The sequence below is a fragment of the Solanum dulcamara genome, chromosome 3 (assembly GCF_947179165.1).
Source record: "Solanum dulcamara chromosome 3, daSolDulc1.2, whole genome shotgun sequence".
Classification (NCBI taxonomy): domain Eukaryota; kingdom Viridiplantae; phylum Streptophyta; class Magnoliopsida; order Solanales; family Solanaceae; genus Solanum; species Solanum dulcamara.
Window position 1 is genome coordinate 70,635,577 of NC_077239.1, and position 21,240 is coordinate 70,656,816.

Below are 21,240 nucleotides of genomic sequence, written 5' to 3' on the forward strand. Positions count from 1 at the left end.
TTGAAAAAATATCCAAGGTAATGTATTAGAAACAAATGGCTAACAGGTTATTAACTTTTATGTCTTTTAAGATTACTAAACTAAGAACAAATAATATATAAAGCAAAAAATACAAGTCTAAATTGTTATTATTATAACAAGCAGAAAGTAAGATAAAAATTCAATAGGCAAAATCCAGATTAAACCAACCAACCATCGATTTTCATACTCACATAAGATTCAAGCTACTACTTTATACCGAAAGAAGTATTAATTTATCTAAAAATTAGAGGCGAAATCCAAATTAAACCAACTAAAATCAACTACTACTAGAAATTCATGAAATAGCTTAATGATAGTTCAACCATTCAACACACATAGAACTGCTAAAGGATGATTTTCTCTGAGTGCGTAGCGATCAACCACATTTTATGAGATACACTTATATCGTCCGTCCTTGTGAAGATCACGATTATGGCGATCACTTTCAGGTACGACCACAACAAAATCGTTTTTTCACTATTTCTTAAAATTATTATATTTATATATTTTAAAATAAGGATAAAATATTTATTCTAATAAACCTCAGACGGTAGTTTTAGGAGGCCTAATTATATGAGGATATATGTATATGGGTAGTTTATTAACGGTAGTTTTATAGCTCCAATAAATCTAAGACGGTAGTTTTAGGATAAGATGGTAGTTTTAGGATCCTAATTCTATGAGGATATAGTTTTAACTAGGGGTGTTCATGGTTAGGTAAAAATCGATCCAAACAAAAAAATTAAATCAAATCGATATTTGATTTGGTTTGGTTTGATTTTACATTTTTAAAAATCGATAATATTTATTTTGGTTTTGATTTCGTTCAAAAAAATTGAAGAAATAATCGAACCGACAAATTATATGCATATATTTTATAATTATATATACATTTTATGAACACTTTTTTATGCAAAAAAATGCAGCACACTAATTTAAAATAGAAAGGTATGATGCGTCTTTTATTTGTACAATCATATCATTAGCTTATGCATTATTCAGTAAGTTTAAGTTGTTTAATACATTTGATTAGCTAACAATATAAGCAGAAAGTTAAACATAATTACAATTTTAGTATAAGAATTATAAGATCTAAAATGGCACGAAGACAATTTATTTTTTCTCTTTTGAATAAATCGTTTCTTTTATTTTTGTGTATAGTTAATAATCGAACCGAACCAAACCGAAATGATAACAACCAAACTCATGGATGTATGTTTTATTTGGTTTTGTTTGATTTTAATAATTTTAAAATCGATTAAATTGATTTGGTTTTAGTTTATTTTAACTTTCTCCGTGATTCTCTAGGACAAAATAATCACTTTTAAGCTTTTATCTTGTTGTTTATAATATGAAGCTTCATATTATAAATTGCTATAATATTACGGCTTCATATTATAAAAACTATGCTTCACATTGTTATTTGTAATATTGTTATATTATAATTCTCTTTTATATATATTCTCAACTATTATCTTCTTCTTTTTTCATCATTTAGTGCGAAATATATGTTATAATTTTTCAAGCTAATTTTTTATTTTTAATGGCTTTCATCTTGTCTTGCAGTAAAGAAGACCTTGGATGTAGATTTGTTTAAATTCTTTATTCATATTTTATATTGAATTGGAGAAAGAAACTTTCGTTATTCGTGCAACGTACGTACGTAAAAAAAATTTATAGGCACACAATTGAATTGGATAATGAAAATTGCTATTTGGAGACAGTCTGAAAATTTGAATTTGAAAATATCTTTCAAGTGATTTGTTTTTGGCATTTTTTTTTATTATCTTGTGTTATATCAATATTTAGTTTATGTTATACACATATTTAATACATTTTTTTATATATGTTTAAACGATGTATTGAAAGGGGAGCATGAAGGTGAGAGGGGTAGCAAAATGGGTTACGTAACTCAAATAACGTTGGTTATAAATTATTCTCCACCCCTATTCTTCACTCTAAACAAGAAAAATAATAAAAGAAGCATGAAGAAAAATGGAGACCGGCTGCCTGCTCCATTAGTCGAAATTGTTTTCATCGGTGCATGTTCTCGTTGCTATGTCGATGCCTATTCTTGTTGCTGAGCCAGTGCCCGATCCCGTCATTTCTCCAGCCAATCCCTATGTATGCTATCATTGCGGTGGACGTTATCATTTATCTAAAGAAAATATTTTCAATGAATGACAAAAAGTTCAAATAAAATTATTAAATATTTTTAGTGAATGACAAAAAATTCAAACAATATTATTAAGACCTTCACACTTTTAATAGATAGATAGAAGATTTATTTCATGTAATTAGTATTTCTTTTCGAAAATCATTAATTTAGAGATTGTTATCTTCCTGTTTCTCAATCAAGTTTATTTAAAACAACAACAAAATTATATTTTCAAATAGAGTAACAAATTACATTGGAGTAGAAAATCTAAGGATTTTAATCTTCAAATTGAAAATAGAAAATAGAAAATTAGGATGATTTTAGTCTCCAAAAACAAAAAGTAAGATGGATAGAAAATATTAATATAAAATTAAATTAAATTCAAAACCCACAAAATTCACTGAGTGTCCTTAACAAATTTAATTTTCTCATTGTATCCAAGATATAAGATTATTCTTCTTAAGATAAAAAAAAAATGCTTTAACCATAATAGCAATACCTCGAATTCCACTAAACAACGAATTGACATTTCGAAAGAAATAAATCACACGACTTGAAATAAGCTTTAATGCAAAAGTTCTAAAAACTTAGATCGTTGAAAATTGAGACTAGTCCTTTGAATTTATAGCACTAAAAGATATATAGTGTAAACAAGGTTATTATGTCTTATTGAAATATTCACAACTTGTTCGATATAATATTAATGACTATATAAAAAAATAACAACCTATTCAATATGAACACGTGCTATTCAAATTACATTCTTTTTGCCGGTCGGAAAAATAATCCTTTCATTTTGTTGATAAACACAAAATAGGTGGATTCTATTATATCATTATATGAATATGATGTCTTCCACTTAAAAAAAAGCAATAGAAGAAGAGAGCACTCTCTCGAAGCAAAAAATTGCAAAGGGCATCTTCTTGCCAACTTCTCCTTTTATCTTTTTTTTTTCCAAACAAATTAAAGAAAAAATAAGTTAAGATTTAGGCTAATTATAAACTAATTAAATATAAGTAACTTAGTTGCATGATGTAATCAACTTAAACTATATTAATTTAGTATGTGCAATATATATAATTGATCACTTGAGGTATCAAGATTTAGACTTTGCCTAATATACTCTTACATTCTCTTTTGTTTGTTTTCTACAATTGTATGTATGTAGTATGTACACTACTTAATTACTTCTCCCCCATAATTAATTATAATATAAATAAATCTGCCCACAATTATTATAGAGTCTATATATCATTTCTTCTACTAATCCAAAGCTATTACTCCCCTTTCATATATAATTATTCTCTCTCTCATATGGAGGCAAATCTTGTTCTATCTTACCAGAGCTTTTCAAAAGTATCCATGAGAAAAATAAATATCAAGAATACTGTGTACAATAAATTAGCAAAGACACCTCACAATCATCATGGTAGTAATTATCATGTTTATAAAGATAATTTGTTTGATCATCTTGCCATCAATCATCTCTCTCAAAGTATACAGGCTACCACAGGTATTTATGTATTCCCGTTTTAATTTATTTGACTTTTTTTATTTTTAGTTTGTTTTCTTCTCCAATTTGTTTATTTCTAATTTTACACCTGACATGTCTAATTTTACACCTGACATGTTTAAGACCATAATTAGATCAAAAATTATTTTAATACATTCAAAATATCTTTAATCTAAAATCACAAGATTTAAAAGTCTTTTTTAATTTCTTAAGAGTTGAATTCTCATGTGATAAATCACTCAACTTATGGTTATTATCTCAAAAAGTCATCTTTGTCCTTATTTCTATAAATAAATGTGACTTTCTGAGATAATGACTATTAGTTGAATGACTGTTATATTTGAGAAATCAACTCTAATTAAAAGGCACCAATTCAATCTTTCTCTTATTTATTTGTTTATATTATATTAATTTTAAGCACTTAATTTTAGGATTAAGAAACAAGAAGAGTGGCTATGAAGGCTTTGTGGAGGCTGCAAGGGTGGTGTATGTGAACTTTAATTCCACACATCAAGTAAATCTTGTTATTGAATCTCTTCAAAGAGCATTCCCTAAGCCTATTCTTTCCCTGGCAAGTTCAATTTCATATCTTCTTTTTTTCTTCTTTCAAATTTCTCATTTCATTGCATAATCAAGCTCTTCGATCACCTGCTACAACATGTTAAAATATTTAATTTGATAGTGTATTATAATATTAGTATATATAAATTTTATTTTTTAAAAATATGTACGTGCTTATAACTTCGTTGTCTTTTTCTTTTTTTTAACATGTTTTAAATCATAAATTTTTATGAATGTAATTTCTACGAACGAATGAGGAGCCATTATACTATTATTTTGTGAGTTTCATAGCTAAACTATTGAACGTCCACGAAACTTTCTAGAACTACAAAAAAACTCATTTTTATGATTTTTCTCATCTCCCACGTGCCTATTAACAAATTATCCCACACATTTGGTCACATATTCAACTGAGGCATTTTTAATCTAAAGGAGCTATAGTCTAGGTGGTAACAAGAATGAATATAATAAAAACATTTAATAATTTAAATATAGAACTCACAAAACTGATGATAGTTCATGGAGAGTTTTAACTTTTAACTTATTTATTCTATTAAAAAAATCATATTCCGTAAATAAAGTAAAAAAGAAATCCCCTCCCCCCTCCCCCTATATTTTTATGAACTTAGAATCTCCTTATAATAGTAAAATTAATTTAGAAATTGTTTTAAATTACAAATCCAAATATATTAAATTCCCTTATTAAAATTTCCGCCTTCATAAGGCGGACCATAACATGCACGTCAATACTTAGGCAGTAGGATAAAAGTTTGGTTTCAAAGTACAGCTTCATATATATCTTTGGTTTTGTCATCCTTTATATTCATGTGAGGGGCGGAGCTAGGTAGAGTTGAGGGAGTTTATCTAAGTTTTTTTAACGAAAAATTATATTGATTATATATAGTATTTCATGTATGCTTTTCGTGAAAAAAAATATCAATTAAAGTGGAGAGTTTCTTCAAACAATAAGGAGATGGGTCAATTATTTTAAAATTATTTTTTATGTATATCTAGTATATATGTTGAACTACCTATAATTTGTTCGTATGCTTTTTCTTTCATATATTGAACCATTTATTGAAATTTTTGACTCCACCGTCATTTCATATTATTAAAAGGCAAGTACTGCTTAATGGCCCGTCTATATTTAAAGATTAAACATACTAAATTATTATGCAGAGCGATAAAGACAAAAGAGCATATAACGCAAGTTATTTTCTATCCAACAATTAAGTAATTATTATACCTTATACTGTCCAATAATAATTATTCATTATTAATTTGACCCAAATTTTAAGAAATAATAAATAATAGGAATAATTTTATTTTATCAAATTATCTTTATTAAATATAATTTATTTAAATATTAAAAAATTAATAGTATTTAATAACAAAGATAAAATAGATATATCATAATAAAATTTTATAAATTGAATAAATATTATTAAACATTTCAAAATAATATAGTGGATAACTAAAGATAAACGGAAGAAAAAATATACAAATCTTGGTATTGATGACTGGGGATGACATGTTGGTGATGCTTTAAAATAATTCAGCAGTAAAACGTGAAAATTGTTTGTAAGCTTTGGATAGTCATTAATTAAGCACTAAAAACAAATGACCTAATTTTGATATATTTGATATAATTTTAATTTAAGATCAATAAATTAAAAAGTTTTTTTTATTTTTAAAATTTTGTATCAAATCAAATTGAATCATTCTTTTAAAAACGAAAATAGTATTACGTAGTCATCTTTTAAATACTTGATAATATATATATATAAAAAAAAAAGATTACACTATACTTATAAAGTGATCCTTAACAAAATAAAAATAAAATATGCATACAACACTTATCCTCTTTAAATTTCACTTATAAGATCATATATATTAAACTCTTTGCCCCTACCCCAAAACCGCAAAAATAGAAAGGGCTGGGTTTCTAGCTCCTCATATGCTAAAATGTCCGAAACCTCGAGAAGAAAATATTTTCAACACATAAGCTATAGTTTTTCTTTGTTTTAATTTATGTGAATTATCTGAACATAAAATTTTAAATAAAAAAAGAAAATCTTGAAAACAATATGTGATCATATTAGATATGCTATAACATTTGTATGGTTATAAATTTTTTGAAACCTCTTATTTTAAATATATTTTTAATATTTGTGCAAACTATAAAAACTTATCATTAAGGATAAAATGTAACTTTTAAGTTAGATTATTTTTTTAAAATTGAGAAAGAGGTAATAAAGGAAATAAGTTCTCATGTCTTATTGAAATGGAGTTTGGACAGAGGTAGAGAGGCTCAATAAATCCATCCAAACCCCTTTAATTAGAAAATTATACTATAAATATGAAACAAAATTTTTATTGATATATAATATCGATATTAAATTTCTTTTTAACTTCTTTATATGATTACTTTTAATATTTTAACAGGTGAAAATGCTACTACCGGAATCTAAGTGGGCGAGAGAGTATTGCGCTATTTTCACCACATTCTTCTTCGCTTGGCTAGTGGGACCTTGTGAGGTACGCTCTACATATAAGTCATATATGGTATAATTTTTTGAGTAAAGATAAAAGTTAAAACTAAATAATAATCAATAACATTTTGATTTTTTTAAAATGATAATTATTTTTAATTATAAGCACAATAACTAAAATGGACCAGAGGGAGTACCGATCTCAATTTTCTCTCTCTATATATAAAGTTACTCGTGATTGTCAAGAATTTGTTCTTTGATTAAAAAAAATTTGCACCAATTTAATGAATAAACCAATACACACATTTTTGCACTTGTCCTTCTCCACTACTGGGATATTGTTGGTATAGGTGAATGTCTATTATACGAACGGCCCCAAAGGCCTCTGACGCTTGCATCGTCCACACATAAATTGTATAACAACAACAACAATGACCCAGTGCAGTCCCACAACGTGGGGTCTGGGGAGGGTAGAGTGTACGCAGACCTGACTCCTATCAAGGTAGGACGGCTGTTTCCGAAAGACCCTCGGCTCAGTAAAATCAAAAAGGAAGTCAGATAAGAATAAGAAGTTCAAAGCGATAAGGAATAGGAAGTAACGAAAGCAAGGCAGATAAGATAGAGCATTCAAAGTACAGAAAGTAATAAATAATAATAGACATCAGACCACAGGAAATTATAGTGCACTAATACGCCTACTAATAAGGAATGAATTGTATCATGTCACAAATTCTTGATTTTTACATATGCAATGACATAACACTTGGGAGTATAAAGTAGTGATAATCATGATCATAACAACGAACAAAGATGAAGGTGTAAGATTTAAAAAATGAAACATCCAGTGTCCATTGGTAGAATGCATTGGAAAAAAAAATAATGAATACATTAGTTTTGTCTATTATTAGTATCTTGTTTGATACACTTTTTCAAAAATCAATGTATAACTAAGTAATTGTCATTCTATTTGATATTAAGATATGTATAACTAATATACATGGAAACTCATGGTATTAGTAATGCAAAGAGTTTTAGTGCAGCATTAGCATGATTAAAGACACAATTATCCCTCAAAACATTTTCTATATCCTTTCCACCATATTTGTCGAGGGCACTTTTGTAAATAAATATTTATTTTGAGATTATAAAATACATGTTATTTTTAATACACCAAACTAAACACTGCATAAGATATGATCTCAGCATAAAACAAACACAACTAATACACCATATTCTACATTATTCGTATACATCCTACCAAACGACTAAGACTGTTAAAGAGCACATTAACACGTGAACATATGTTTGCCACATTATTAATGTGTGCAAGTCAAATGGCAGTGACCAAGATTTCTAACAATATTCTTATGCTTCAAGGTGAAAGAGTCAGAGTTTAACGGCAGAAAAGAGAACAATGTGGTCCACATAAAAAAATGCAGGTATTTTAAATTTACGAAGCTTTATTAACAAAGAAAGAAAAACTTCAAACTTCAATTCAAATATTGTCCAAACACTTATCACATATTTTGGACAAGATTGACAACTCAACTAAAAGTTCAAAGAACAAATTCTAGTGGAATTTTGCTTCTTTGAGATTGTCTATTGTCATGATGATGGTCAAGGAAAATAAATATATTTTTAATTAATTCCCAAACCTTTTCCATTTTCACAATATTTTGTAGGTTTTTGGAGGAAACCAATTGTGTGGGAATGTGCACTAATTTATGCAAGACACCTTCTCAAGTTTTCATCAAAGATACATTAGGAATGTCAGTGAACATGGTGCCAAGTAAGTATACACTGATACCTAATACTAATACACAATGTACTCTAAAAATTTCCTTTGTGTAGTTGTGCCTCGTTGTGTGAACAAAGTCTTATATTGGTAGTTGAAAAACAAAATGAGCTACTTATAAAGTTTATAAGGTGTTGAATACTCTTAATGATGTGAGATCTTTTTAGAAAAAACTGTGCGAGCTTGCAGACTCAGTTGACTACACGCGAACTAGAGGTTACAATAGGAATTTCAATTTTTGGAAATGACTGTACTAAGTATCACACCATATTAAGAGTATTCTTAGATCGTTTTATCCCAACAACTATCATCAAAACTAATGATGAGAGATTGTAAAATATTGTGAGAAACAAATTTTACAATGATGAATACTCTCCTCTAAGAATAATAATTCTTAACCACCTTAGTACCTTACCATATAGAAAAAGTAATAATATCTGCACTAGAAGTTGGAGGATTTTATAAATCACTTCAATGGGAGGTCCCACTTTGATGCCACTGAAGGTGCAATTTTGAAAAGGATCAATCATACTGCTATTGAAAAAGCACCTTCACAATTTATATTTTAACGTGAATAAGAATATCATAATTGACTGTCAACCTATCATAATTCTCCTACATTATTTAACCTTAGGATCAGCAATATGAGCAAGCTCAGATAGATCAGACTTACATAGACCGACATGACACTGAATATTCAATCGATCCTAACTTATTTGTGATTGAGACATAGTTATTATTGTATTTACGCCGACAAGAATACATGACACCACTGTCCATTATAAATGAATGATACTGCTTCCTGATACTCTGTCCATTATAGTTTGGATTAATTTGTCTCTCATAATGCTAAGTGATTTATTTTTCAATTTTTAGAAAAAATAATAGTTCATGCACTTCTTTTCTCCACATCGAATCATATGGTACAAGGAAAAAGAGTCAAATTCTACATATAAATGATGTTAACACCTCTGTTTTGCAGACTTTGATGATATGAGCTGTGAAATGATATTTGGTCAGGATCCTCCTCCACCAGATACAGATCCAGCATTTATGCAGCCTTGCTACAAACTATGTAACCTTTTCATCTACCATAGTTTGCATTTTTTTATTAGGGAAATTTCAAAAATATTCAACCCAAAATAAAATATTACGCCACATAGCCCAATATATAATATTGTATTATGTTGTGCCTGAATATGTTCTTGTATAAAATTCATGCAGGCAAATTAAGCAATAAACACCAAACGGATTGCAACAGCCAAATGAAGAAGAAAGATCATGTGGAGATTTCATAATGACTCGTGTTCATATATCATTTCAATTTATTATCATTTTGAAAATGAAATACTTAACATTATAAGTATATGTCTAAGGCATTGGTAATTGAAAGAGGTGTAAATTCACAGGAATTGATTTGCATAAATCTGATGTATAAGAATGCTAACAGATAAATTTCTAAATATTGTTTGAAGAAATATGAAAATTACAGCTACATCTCCTATGATATGTTTAAACTTGAGATATATTAACTATTAGTCGTACGAGAAATTCTGTTTATGTATTATGCCTATTCCACTGGACATTGATGTTCCAAGCTCGTTGAATAACTAGAGAATGCAGCAGTTGTTGTCTTATTCTTCTTCACATTAGCATATAAGAAAAAGTAATTCAAGTTTGGTGTTGGTTGAAAACTTGTGAGAATTGAATCATCCTAAGAGTTACTAATTCATATGTTGCTTTAGATACAAATGTTGTGAGCTGGTCACAAATATTAGTTGTTTTAGCAAACTGAATTTTTCAAAATACTTGAGTTATTGCCTTATTCCGATTTTGATCCTTGTGTTATTTGGCTAAGCACATAAGACCTTCAATTTATAAGTTAAATGTGTGATTAAAGTAAAAAACTGTCCAGGATGACATTTTTCAAGAGGAAAGCAGTCCAAAAAATATAAGATATACTTTTGCTAAGACACCTTCCAAGAGGAAAAGGCTTGAGAATTATTTAACTTGACAAATATTTTAACATGTTGTAACAACAGCAGCACCAGATTCAGTCCAATCAAAGCCCATAGCCACTTTTGGACAACTGAGGTTCTTCAATTTGATGAACTAACTGGAGCTTTGAGTTGTCAAATTTCTCCCCATCACCCCACAATGCATAGGCCTCCTCTCCGTGTACCGCGTTATCTCCCTCACTGACCTCTTCCTCTGTCATCCTCAAAGGAACCACCATCCTAATAACTAAGCAAATCAAACTAGTGCTAACGATATTCCAAACGAAAACAAATCCAATACCTATCAATTGTACCCATAATTGCCTGAGCCCTGCATAGCTCCTCCCACTTTGAATGCCATAAGCAAGGCCTATATACTTTGGCCAATCATCAACCATGTAGAAGATGCGACTGAGTCTTGGATTTGCCAATACACCTGCCAGAATCGCGCCTAAGGTTCCTGCTACCGCGTGTGTATGGAACACTGCCATGGTATCGTCTACTTGTTTTAGTAACCACATTTTCTTGTGAAGAAACATCATACTGAACCATGGAATGCATCCGGACATTAACCCCATTAGTACTGCTGCCCAACCTTGCACCACCCCTGTTTGCAGTGGTGGAGTCAAATTTTCATTAAGGTGGTTCAAATATAAAAAGTAAACACACAAAAAGGCCAAAAATGGTTCAACATCTAATATATATAAAGTAAAACATAATTTTAATCATGTATGAATGATGTTTGAATTGTCTTGTTAGAATTCTTTAATTCATTTATCACCGTATAAACATCAAGAATTGCAAGCAATGAGTAAACATGCATTTACTATATCAATCTTAGGACTATAAATATGAATATAGAAAACTTTTGATTCTTTTTAATATAAAATATAGGGAAAAAACTCAAATATGTCATCGAACTTTGAGAAAAATCTCATTTATGCCATCCATTAAAATTTTGGCTCATCTATATCATTGCCGTTTGAGAAAATGCTCATCTATGCCATTATTTTTTAACTCTGATTTTGCAAAACCACCTAAACAACTTTTAACACTTTTCTATTGGAGTTTTGAATAAAATGTACTTTTTTGCTTCTTCTTCAAGAACACCAAGAACACATGAAAAACACCAAAAATCCAAATTTCCAACTTCAATTTTTCACGAAATCACCTCAAATTTCAATACTAACATCCCTCCGAGTTAGATATCAAAACTCAACATCTTTTAAGCTCGAATTCAACCTAACCCAACAAGACACACTTAAAATTTCTTCAAAGTTTTAAAACTTTAACCTCTTTTAATGGTAGAATTTTCTCCACAATTCCAAATCACTTGAAATTTTGAACATAGACATAGTGAAACTTTAAAATAGTATTTTTTGAGATTACTGTCATGGACTTAGACTTCAACTAAGACCTCCGTGCGGCACTTGACAACTTACTCACGAATCTTTCACGATCTTGTAAGCTCAAGTAAGCCTTTAAGACTAGATCGCTAAGGGAATGCTAGATTGCAAGAAAGACAAGAGAGCTTTTATGAAAAAGGCTTTTATATTGCTTTGGAAGAATGCTTGATTGCTTGATGGTTTGCTACAAATGAATGCCCCCTCTATTTATACTACTCCTAAGGGGCTCAAGTGTAAATAAAAATTGCTATACAAGTCCCTCCATATTTACAAAGAAGTCCCTCTCTAGAATCTCTACACACTCTAGAGAATTCTAAGTCTTTCAAGACTTCTCTACAAGTTTCTATAAGGATCTAGAGTCTTCCACTAACCTCTCCAAGACTCTAGATTCTTCTACCTTCTTCAAGATCAAGTGGCGGGTCATAACACTCTCCCCCACCTGATGTGGCGACGGCCGCGGCGCACTGCTGCTGCAAGAACTCCCGGATTTTGTCTCTGAACTGCCACAGGTCTTCATATCTCTCCCAGGTGGCCTCCTCCGGAGATTGTCCCTTCCAATGGACTAAGAACATAGCAGTGGCCTGTTGTCCCTGTTTTCGCTTGGCTTGGTAGTCCATAATGGCCTCGATGTCTCGATCATGGGAGGCAGTAATTGTGAGTGGCGCCCGACTTGATTCTCCTCGGCTAGGATCATCCTTGTCCTCATGGTATGGCTTGAGGACGCTGGCATGGAAGACTGGATGAACCTTAAGATGCGGTGGTAGCTCCAACCTGTAAGAGATCTTGCCAACCCTGGCAACGATCCTGAACGGGCCCTCGTACTTTCGCACCAAGTTTTGATGCATGCCTCGCAACGCCTTGAATTGCCTGGGGTTGAACTTGACCAAGACCATGTCTCCAACTTGGTAATCCGTGGGACGACGCTTGCGGTCGGCAAACTTCTTCATCTTCTTCGCTGCCTTGTCCAAATAAGACTTGGCAGTGTCGAGCTGCTCCTCAAAGCCCTTGGCCATGTGATAGGCCCCCAAACTCTTGCCCTCGAACGCGGCCGGTAGTGAATGTGGAGTTTGTGGCTATTGGCCTGTGGCTAGCTCGAATGGTGTTCGCCCTGTGGCCTTACTCCGCTGTAGGTTGTAAGAGAATTGGGCTACGTCCAGTAGTCTCGCCCAATCTTTCTGATGGGAGCTCACAAAGTGCCTCAAGTAGCACTCCAGTAAGGCATTGACTCGCTCCGTCTGGCCGTCTGTCAGCGGGTGAAAACTAGTGGAGAAATATAATTTCGTGCCAAGAATTTCGAACAATTCTCTCCAAAAGTTCCCGGTGAAGCGTGGGTCTCTGTCGCTAATGATATGTATTGGCAATCCCCAATACTTCACCACATTCTTGAAGAATAGCCTGGCAGCCTCCTTAGCAGTGCAACCTGCCGTGGCGGGCATGAAGCTGGCATACTTGGAAAACCTATCCACCACTACCATAATCGTCCCGTACCCATCGGACTTCGGTAAGCATGTGATGAAGTCCATGGTCACGCTCTCCCATGGACGCTCCGCTACAAGCAGGGGCTCCAAGAGTCCTCCTGGTTGACGCTGCTCTACTTTGTCTTGTTGGCATACAAGACAAGTCTGCACATAGCATTCAATATCGTCCCGCATGTGTGGCCAGTAGTAAATCGCCTCAATCAATGCCCTCGTGCGACGTTGCCCTGGATGTCCGGCCCACAAAGTGTCATGGCTTTCCTTCATGATCCATCGCCTGATAGTTTCGAATTTCGGCACATAGACCCTTCGTCCGGCGGTAAGCAGAAGTCCATCTTCTACCCAGAAGCACCTTGTCTTGCCTTGAGCGGCTAACTCCATAAGTCGTTTTGCCTCTGGATCATGCTGCATACCATCCTTGATTGCATCCTGGATGTCACAATGTGCTGTGGTGATGGCTGCTAGTTCGAACTTCCTGCTAAGAGCATCGGCCACAACATTGCCTTTGCCCGGCTTGTACTCCAGCTCGTAGTCAAATTCGGCCAAGAAATCTTGCCACCTAGCTTGCTTCGGGGTGAGTTTCTTTTGTGATTGGAAGTAGCTAGTGGCCACGTTGTCGGTCTTGACTAAGAACTTGGAGCTAAGTAAGTAGTGTCTCCACGTGCGTAGGCAATGGATGATGGCTGTCATCTCCTTCTCCTGCATGGTGTACTGCCGTTCTGTCTCGTTCAGCTTGCGGCTCTCGAAGGCGATAGGGTGCCTCTCTTGCATCAATACTCCTCCAATGTCATAGTCAGAGGCGTCTGTATGCACTTCGAATGTCTTGGAGAAGTCAGGCAATGCTAGGACCGGCTCTTCTGTCACGGCAGCCTTGAGGTCTTCAAAGGCCTCCTTGCACTCCTCGCTCCAAACCCACGACTTATTCTTCTTCAATAGCTCAGTAAGTGGAGCGGCTTTAGCGGAGTAGGCGCTTATGAACCTGCGGTAATAGTTAGCAAGTCCAAGAAAAGATCTAAGTTCGGTTACCTTTGTGGGCGCCTCCCACTCTTTGATGGCCCGAACTTTTGCTTCGTCCATCCGTAGCTCTCCCTGGCTGATAACATGTCCCAAGAAGTGCACTTCATATTGGGCAAACTCGTACTTCTCCCGCTTGATGAAGAGCTCGTTCTCGCGCAAGACTTGGAACACTTTCTTTAGATGTTCCACGTGCTCCTCCAAGGTGTTGCTATAGATGACTATGTCATCCAAGTAGACTACTACAAACTGATCTAGGTAGGGGTGGAAGATCTTGTTCATTAGTGTGCAAAAGGTGGCGGGTGCGTTGGTTAGGCCGAAAGGCATCACCAACCACTCGTAAGCTCCGTACCTCGTTACACATGTGGTCTTCGGTTCATCTCCCTCTGCTATGCGTACCTGGTAGTATCCCTTCTTTAAATCCACCTTGGTGAAGTACTTGGCCTGCCCAAGTCTATCAAACAAGTCGGCAATGAGCGGGATAGGATACTTGTTCTTCACGGTCACCTTATTGAGCGCCCGATAGTCTATGCATAGGCGCAACGAGCCATCCTTCTTCTTTTGAAACAATACCGGCGCGCCATAAGGTGCCTTGGATGGACGGATATGACCAGCCTCGAGGAGCTCCTTCAACTGCTTCCTCAGCTTTTCTAACTCGGGCGGAGCCATGCGGTATGGTGGGTATGCGGTCGGCCTTGCTCCTGGCTCCAGCTCGATCCTGTGGTCTACCTCGCGCCTTGGAGGTAGGTGTCTTGGCAACTCTTCGGGCATCACGTCTTTGTTTTCTTCAAGCACCTTCTTTATGCAAGGTGGTAATGTCTCCTTAGCACCATTGCCTTCATCCAAGCTCACAATGGTGGCTACGAACGTCGGCTCCCCCTTCTTTAGGCCCTTCACAAGCTGCATGGCCGACAGGTGGGCTTGTCCTTCCTTCTTTGGCATCTTGACTAGAGGTACCATGCAAGGTCCCTCTTGCTCCATCACCAAGAGTTGTTGGAGGTAGGGATCGATCATCGTGTGGTACCGTTGGAAGAACTCCTGTCCAAGGATGATATCAAAGATATCTAAGAGGGCGACAGTGAAGCTTGTCTTACCTTGCCACTTGCCCAACATGATGTCCACTCCATGAGAGACTTCGCACACGGGAGTCAATGGTGCATTGACCGTCTTCAAGCGGGTGTTGCTTGACCCATAACTTAGCCCCAACCTTGCTGTCGCCGTCTTGGTCATGATGTTAGCTTCTGCTCCAAAATCCACCATGGCACGAGCTGGTCGTCCGTTGATGGATATGTCAACATATTGGGCAGAATAATCCCCCGCCTTCTCAGCTTGCTTCGCGATGGCTCCACATAGCCCGATCATGCCTAGCTGAGTCGTGTCCGAACCCTGCCTTTGGTCCACTTCTTTGTCTTTTCGCTCCCGCAGTATAGCACCAAGGTTCTTCATCTCCGGACACCTAGAATAGCCGTGAGGACCTCCACATATGTAGCAGTCACTGCCCTTTGTGGTCTACTCCTTTCTCTCGGCATAGCCCTATCGCCCGAACCTCCTACCGTCGGACTTGTTGGAATCATGGCTCCTGGGTGGAGGATGTTGTTCTTTGCCTCTGCCACGATCTCCCCCACCTTTGGCATGACTACTCTTTGTTTCTTTGCCCTTGCCCTTGTTATGCCTGTCATGCTTAAAGTCCGTCAAGGTTTCGGCGTGGGTGATGGCCTCATCGATAGTGCTGACTTGACGACGCTCCAACTCCGTCTTGGCCCAACTCTGCAGCCCATCTATGAAGTGGAAGAGCATATCTTCATCTGTAAGATTGGGTATTTGAAGCGTAAGGGTAGTGAACTCTTTCACATAGGCTCGTATGCTACCCGTATGCTTCAGCTCCCGGAACCTGCATTTGGCCTCATAGATGACATTGTTGGGGAATAAGGCCTTCTTGAACTTGTCCCGGAACTGCTCCCAGGTGTTGATGGTGCATAGACCCTTACCGATCTCGGACTCCTTGCGCTTCCACCATAACATGGCCATCTTCGAGAGGTATAGCACGGCCGTGTTGATCCTCGTCTCATCGCTCTTCACTTTGTTACACTTGAAGTAATTCTCCAAGTGCCAAAGGAAGTTCTCCACCTCTTGTGCATCACGGGCACCTTTGAACATTGGTGGCTTGGGAGCCTCAATCTTGGCCTCCCGGTCCGCACTGGACGTTATGCATCTCCCTGCATATATGTCTCCTTTGAGTGCTGCTATCTCGGCCTTTATGGTCTCCATCGTGCTTAGCGCGTCCATGAGCCGACACTCCAAGAAAGTGATCACCTCCTTCACCTCGTACTCGGCAGCCTTGCGCACCTCCAACTCCTTCCGGATGTTATCGTTCTCCTCAAGGGTGAACTCCTCTAGAGACTTGAACTTGCTGTCGACCTTGTTTAAGCGCTTGCCTAATATCTCCACAGCTTGCCGAGCAGCATCCACCCTGGAATTCCACTCCATGCCGGGCGTGACGTCTACGGGCTCCTCGCCTCGCTCATCGTCACTCACTTCAGTGGCCGAGGGTGAGTAGGATGTTAGGGCCTCGCTTCGTGTAGGCTCAAGTGGCACCTCCTCATTTCTCTTAGAGTTTTTCTTTCCCTTGCGGTGCTTCCTTCCAACATCTTGCTTGACGTTGGTGGCGGTAGTGGCGTTGATGTCTCCCTCACTTGCCATATCCCTTAGTCGAACCTTGCTCTGATACCACGTTGTCACGGACTTAGACTTCAACTAAGACCTCCGTGCGGCACTTGACAACTTACTCACGAATCTTTCACGATCTTGTAAGCTCAAGTAAGCCTTTAAGACTAGATCGCTAAGGGAATGCTAGATTGCAAGAAAGACAAGAGAGCTTTTATGAAGAAAGCTTTTATATTGCTTTGGAAGAATGCTTGATTGCTTGATGGTTTGCTACAAATGAATGCCCCCTCTATTTATACTACTCCTAAGGGGCTCAAGTGTAAATAAAAATTGTTATACAAGTCCCTTCATATTTACAAAGAAGTCCCTCTCTAGAATCTCTACACACTCTAGAGAATTCTAAGTCTTTCAAGACTTCTCTACAAGTTTCTATAAAGATCTAGAGTCTTCCACTAACCTCTCCAAGACTCTAGATTCTTCTACCTTCTTCAAGATCAAGTGGCGGGCCATAACATTACGTTCAAAATTTTAAGTAATTTGGAATTGTGGCGAAAATTCCACTATTAAAAGAGTTTAAAGTTTTAAAACTTTGAAGAAATTTTTAAGTGTATCTTTTGCATTAGGTTGAATTCAAGCTTAAAAAATATTGAGTTTTGATATCTAGCTTGAAGGGATGCTACTATTGAAATTTAAGGTGATTTCGTGAAAAATTACAGAAATTAAAAATTTGAATTTTTGGGGTTCTTAATGTGTTCTTGGAGAAGAATAAGTAAAAAAATACATTTGATTCAAAACTCCAATAGAAAAGTGTTAAAAGTTGTTTAGGTGGTTTTGCAAAATCAAAGTTAAAATATAATGGTATAAATGAGTCAAACTTTTAACGGATAACATAAATGAGTCTTTTCTCAAAGTTCGATGGCATACTTGAACCTTTTTCCTAAAATATATACTGTTTTTTTTTAAATTCTAGATTTACCACCATATGTTGCCTACTAAATAATATAATTTCTCATTATCCAAGGTTATAGGTCTGAACATTAGTGTTCTGTTATAGATATCATGCATCAAATATTACTGGAAGCAGATCCAGAATAGGCATAATACATAAACAGAAACTCAAACTTGGCCTCAACTTGCAAGTAAGCACTCTAACTTTTAGAGTGCACATCCACACACCTCAACTTTGATTTCAACTAGCAACTAAACACTCGAACTCGTTTCCACTATGTCTTGGAACACCCAATGCTTGCCTGACACATAAATTTTGGAGGTGTCTAGATGGTCATTTTGTAAGTTGAAGTGTTCGACTGACATAGTGGAGACCAATGGTCTAGATATGCATACTCAAAGTTGAAGTGATTACTTGGCCAAGTTTGAGTGTTTGTTATGTATCATGAATGATGCCTCCAGAATATAAACAGTTGAATGCATGTGCATCCGCTCTCTCAAGCTAGGACTATATATAGGTATACTGAAAAAAAGTTGAGAACTTAAAAAATAACTACTCTATGTTATAATAAGATGTGCAATCGCTGCGTTTAAAATCTGAATTCAACCCTCTTATAGGAGAGACTTGAGGTTCTACTGCAAGAAAAGCCAGCACTTGGTACATGCTACATATCTTACAGCCTTATTTTAGTTACCTGCTGCAGGAGTAATGCAAACTAAGCCAGTGATCATTCCTTGTGTAGCACCAATGACAGAAGGCTTTTCATAGAACAGAATGTCTAACATTAGCCAAGTTAGCAAGCTCGTAGCAGCACAAACATGAGTGTTAAGGACGGCTAAGGATGCATCAAGGCTAGCTACATATGGATCACCGCCGTTGAATCCTGTCCATCCCATCCATAGAATGCCAGCACCAGCCAACATTAACAATATGTTATTTGGTGGAAATCTCTCCCTGTCTCTAGGTGCCCTTGGTCCAACCTACATCCATTTTTCTTCATCCTTTTAGAATCTCATAGTATCTAGAAATTGATGTTGCATTAAAGTCATAAAAATATTTTTTGTAAGAAAAATAACTCATCTACACATATATATCATAGAAAATAAAAAACGTTGGAAAATGCTAATTCTGTTGCGAAAAGATACAAGTAGGCTGCCACATGTATACAATTACCATGTAAGGTTAGCCATCTTAGCAACTCGTCTTACATATAATCAACGTGGTACCATCTCTCGTCTAAGGTGAGTTGCTGACCTGACTATAATTACATGACAATTTTTCAAGTATGTCAAGCTACTTTGTGTTTTCCAGGAGCAAATTTAGCATTCTTCAACTCAACAACATTAGTGCAATAAATTGAAACTTGAATTACTATCCGTGAAATTAACCCTTTCATAAGAGTAATAGGTAATACATACCCAATAAGCAGCAGTGAAACCAGCAACACCAGAAGAGAGGTGAATAACAAAACCTCCCGAATAGTCAATAACTCCCATCCTGAACAACCACCCTTGAGGGCACCATATACTAAATGCACCTACTGTATATGAAAAAGTAAGCCAAAGTGGAACAAACAACATCCACGCGATGAAATTCATCCTCCCTAGCAGGGCACCAGCTATTAAAATCAAAGTGATCGCCGCGAACACAAACTGAAAATAGACCATTGAAGCATTTGGAAACTTGCCAACAAATGCTTCATTCATTAGGAACTTTTGTTCCAATGCATCAATATTCGGTTTTCCAAGAAATGGAGCTAATGTGTCACCAAAGGCTAATTGGTATCCCCAGCCAACCCAACAAACAAGGACTGCTGCAAAAGCGTAAAGGGCCATCAAAGCAGAGTTGAGAGCCCATTTCTTCTTGACGATGCTACCATAAAGGATGACAAGACCTGGCATAAAGACATAATATGATTAAGTAATCGAACGTGTGCTTTAGAGGTGGAGCCAGAATTTGAAGTTTATGAGTTCTGAATTTGCTTTTGAACCCATTCTTCCTCTTAGAGCCCGTTTGGATTAGCTTATAAACCGTTTTCAGCTTTTTTTTGAGTGTTTGACTGTTCAACTCAAAGTTATTTTGTGTTTAAAATAAACTCCAAAAATAATTGAGTTTGTTTGACTTACTTTATCTAAAACAGCTTATAAGCCAAAAAAATTAGTTGGGTTACCTAGACTTTTTTTTAGCTTATAATAAACAGTTTTCAGCTTATAAGCAACTTAAAAAAAGATTTTCCAAATAGGCTCTTAGTTATTGGATTCACAATTAAATATTTATACACATTCAATGAATTTCCATCTAAGCAAAAGTTACTGGATTCGTCCAAACCCATAGTAAAGGGTATTTTAGCATATTTCATATATCTTTAATTTTAGACCATAAGATTCAAAATTTTTTTTTTACTTTCTTAAATTTCTTGTCAAATCAAAACTAAACAAATAAAATCAACCGGCTAGCTCCACCCTTGACTCTCTCTATATAAGTTAAAGCTTTTAAATAAGATGGTCGCACAATTCAACATGATATCTGAACAATTCAAGTGTCTCAACACGCGTTAGGTAGCCTGATTGTTTTTCATGAGCCAAACGCATGAAGATATTTTTCTTTTTGGCTGAGGGTGATATTTGAGTAGCATGAAAATGTTATGTCAGGTCGGAATGATTATATACCTGGAACACTTTGAAGACCAACAAGGGTGGCTGTAGTCAATTGCCAAGCATTGTCAGCTTTGTTCATCCATGGGGGATTTGAATCATCTGGTTGATGATTTCTAGGCAAGTACAAGTATGCCATTGTTAATTACTGCTTTAGTTGATAAATGAAGAAGGGTGCTTGCAATTACAGAATATAAGTTGTGGACGTGATTAATAACATACATTATATGAATCTTGGTGGTTCATAATTTTTCAGGCGGAGAATTCAAGCGCTAAAGTTAAAAAAGGTAAATTGTGACAGGAATAAATTAATGTGAATGGACGCAGCAGATTCACATAGATCGATACTTCCTAATTGAATTAAGGAAATTCTTAGCTAACTGAGATGCAATTTTATGACTTATTTCTCCTACTAGTAATACTTAATTTGCATTATAGAGGTTAACCCAGAATTTCATGTTACCCAATATTGATTCGTGTGATAATTTTATTAAACATAGAAATATAAAACTAATATCCTAAATACCCAGTACCCTCAGAT

At 35.4% G+C, this 21,240-nt stretch overlaps 2 protein-coding genes across 2 annotated transcripts; one reads left to right on the forward strand and one right to left on the reverse strand.

The window, feature by feature from the left end:
- Positions 1 to 3,457: 3,457 nt before the first annotated feature.
- LOC129881734 (beta-carotene isomerase D27, chloroplastic) lies at positions 3,458 to 10,004 on the forward strand. Its single transcript, XM_055955843.1, has 7 exons — positions 3,458 to 3,692; positions 4,124 to 4,263; positions 6,699 to 6,791; positions 8,123 to 8,184; positions 8,428 to 8,534; positions 9,523 to 9,615; positions 9,765 to 10,004. Exons 1-7 carry the CDS (start codon positions 3,494 to 3,496, stop codon positions 9,836 to 9,838), a joined length of 768 nt encoding a protein of 255 aa, XP_055811818.1. The 5' UTR covers positions 3,458 to 3,493; the 3' UTR covers positions 9,839 to 10,004.
- A 598-nt stretch (positions 10,005 to 10,602) lies between these two features.
- On the reverse strand, positions 10,603 to 20,838 carry LOC129883645 (ammonium transporter 2 member 5-like). The gene is made up of 4 exons (XM_055958264.1): positions 20,715 to 20,838; positions 19,464 to 19,939; positions 18,740 to 19,025; positions 10,603 to 11,144 (listed from the first exon to the last, which is right to left on the reverse strand). Exons 1-4 carry the CDS (start codon positions 20,836 to 20,838, stop codon positions 10,603 to 10,605), a joined length of 1,428 nt encoding a protein of 475 aa, XP_055814239.1.
- Between the last annotated feature and the right edge of the window lie 402 nt (positions 20,839 to 21,240).

What these genes read in the sequence shown, in the direction of transcription:
- LOC129881734 (XM_055955843.1), top strand. Translation starts at nt 3,494, where the DNA reads ATGGAGGCAAATCTTGTTCTATCTTACCAGAGCTTTTCAAAAGTATCC. An exon ending in GGCTAGTGGGACCTTGTGAG is followed by an intron (nt 6,792 to 8,122) that starts GTACGCTCTACA and finishes TTATGCTTCAAG; the next exon opens with GTGAAAGAGTCAGAGTTTAA. An exon ending in GTCCACATAAAAAAATGCAG is followed by an intron (nt 8,185 to 8,427) that starts GTATTTTAAATT and finishes AATATTTTGTAG; the next exon opens with GTTTTTGGAGGAAACCAATT.
- LOC129883645 (XM_055958264.1), bottom strand. Translation starts at nt 20,838, where the DNA reads ATGGCATACTTGTACTTGCCTAGAAATCATCAACCAGATGATTCAAAT. An exon ending in TGGTCTTCAAAGTGTTCCAG is followed by an intron (nt 19,940 to 20,714) that starts GTATATAATCAT and finishes TCTTTATGCCAG; the next exon opens with GTCTTGTCATCCTTTATGGT. An exon ending in TTGCATTACTCCTGCAGCAG is followed by an intron (nt 11,145 to 18,739) that starts GTAACTAAAATA and finishes CACTGCAAACAG; the next exon opens with GGGTGGTGCAAGGTTGGGCA.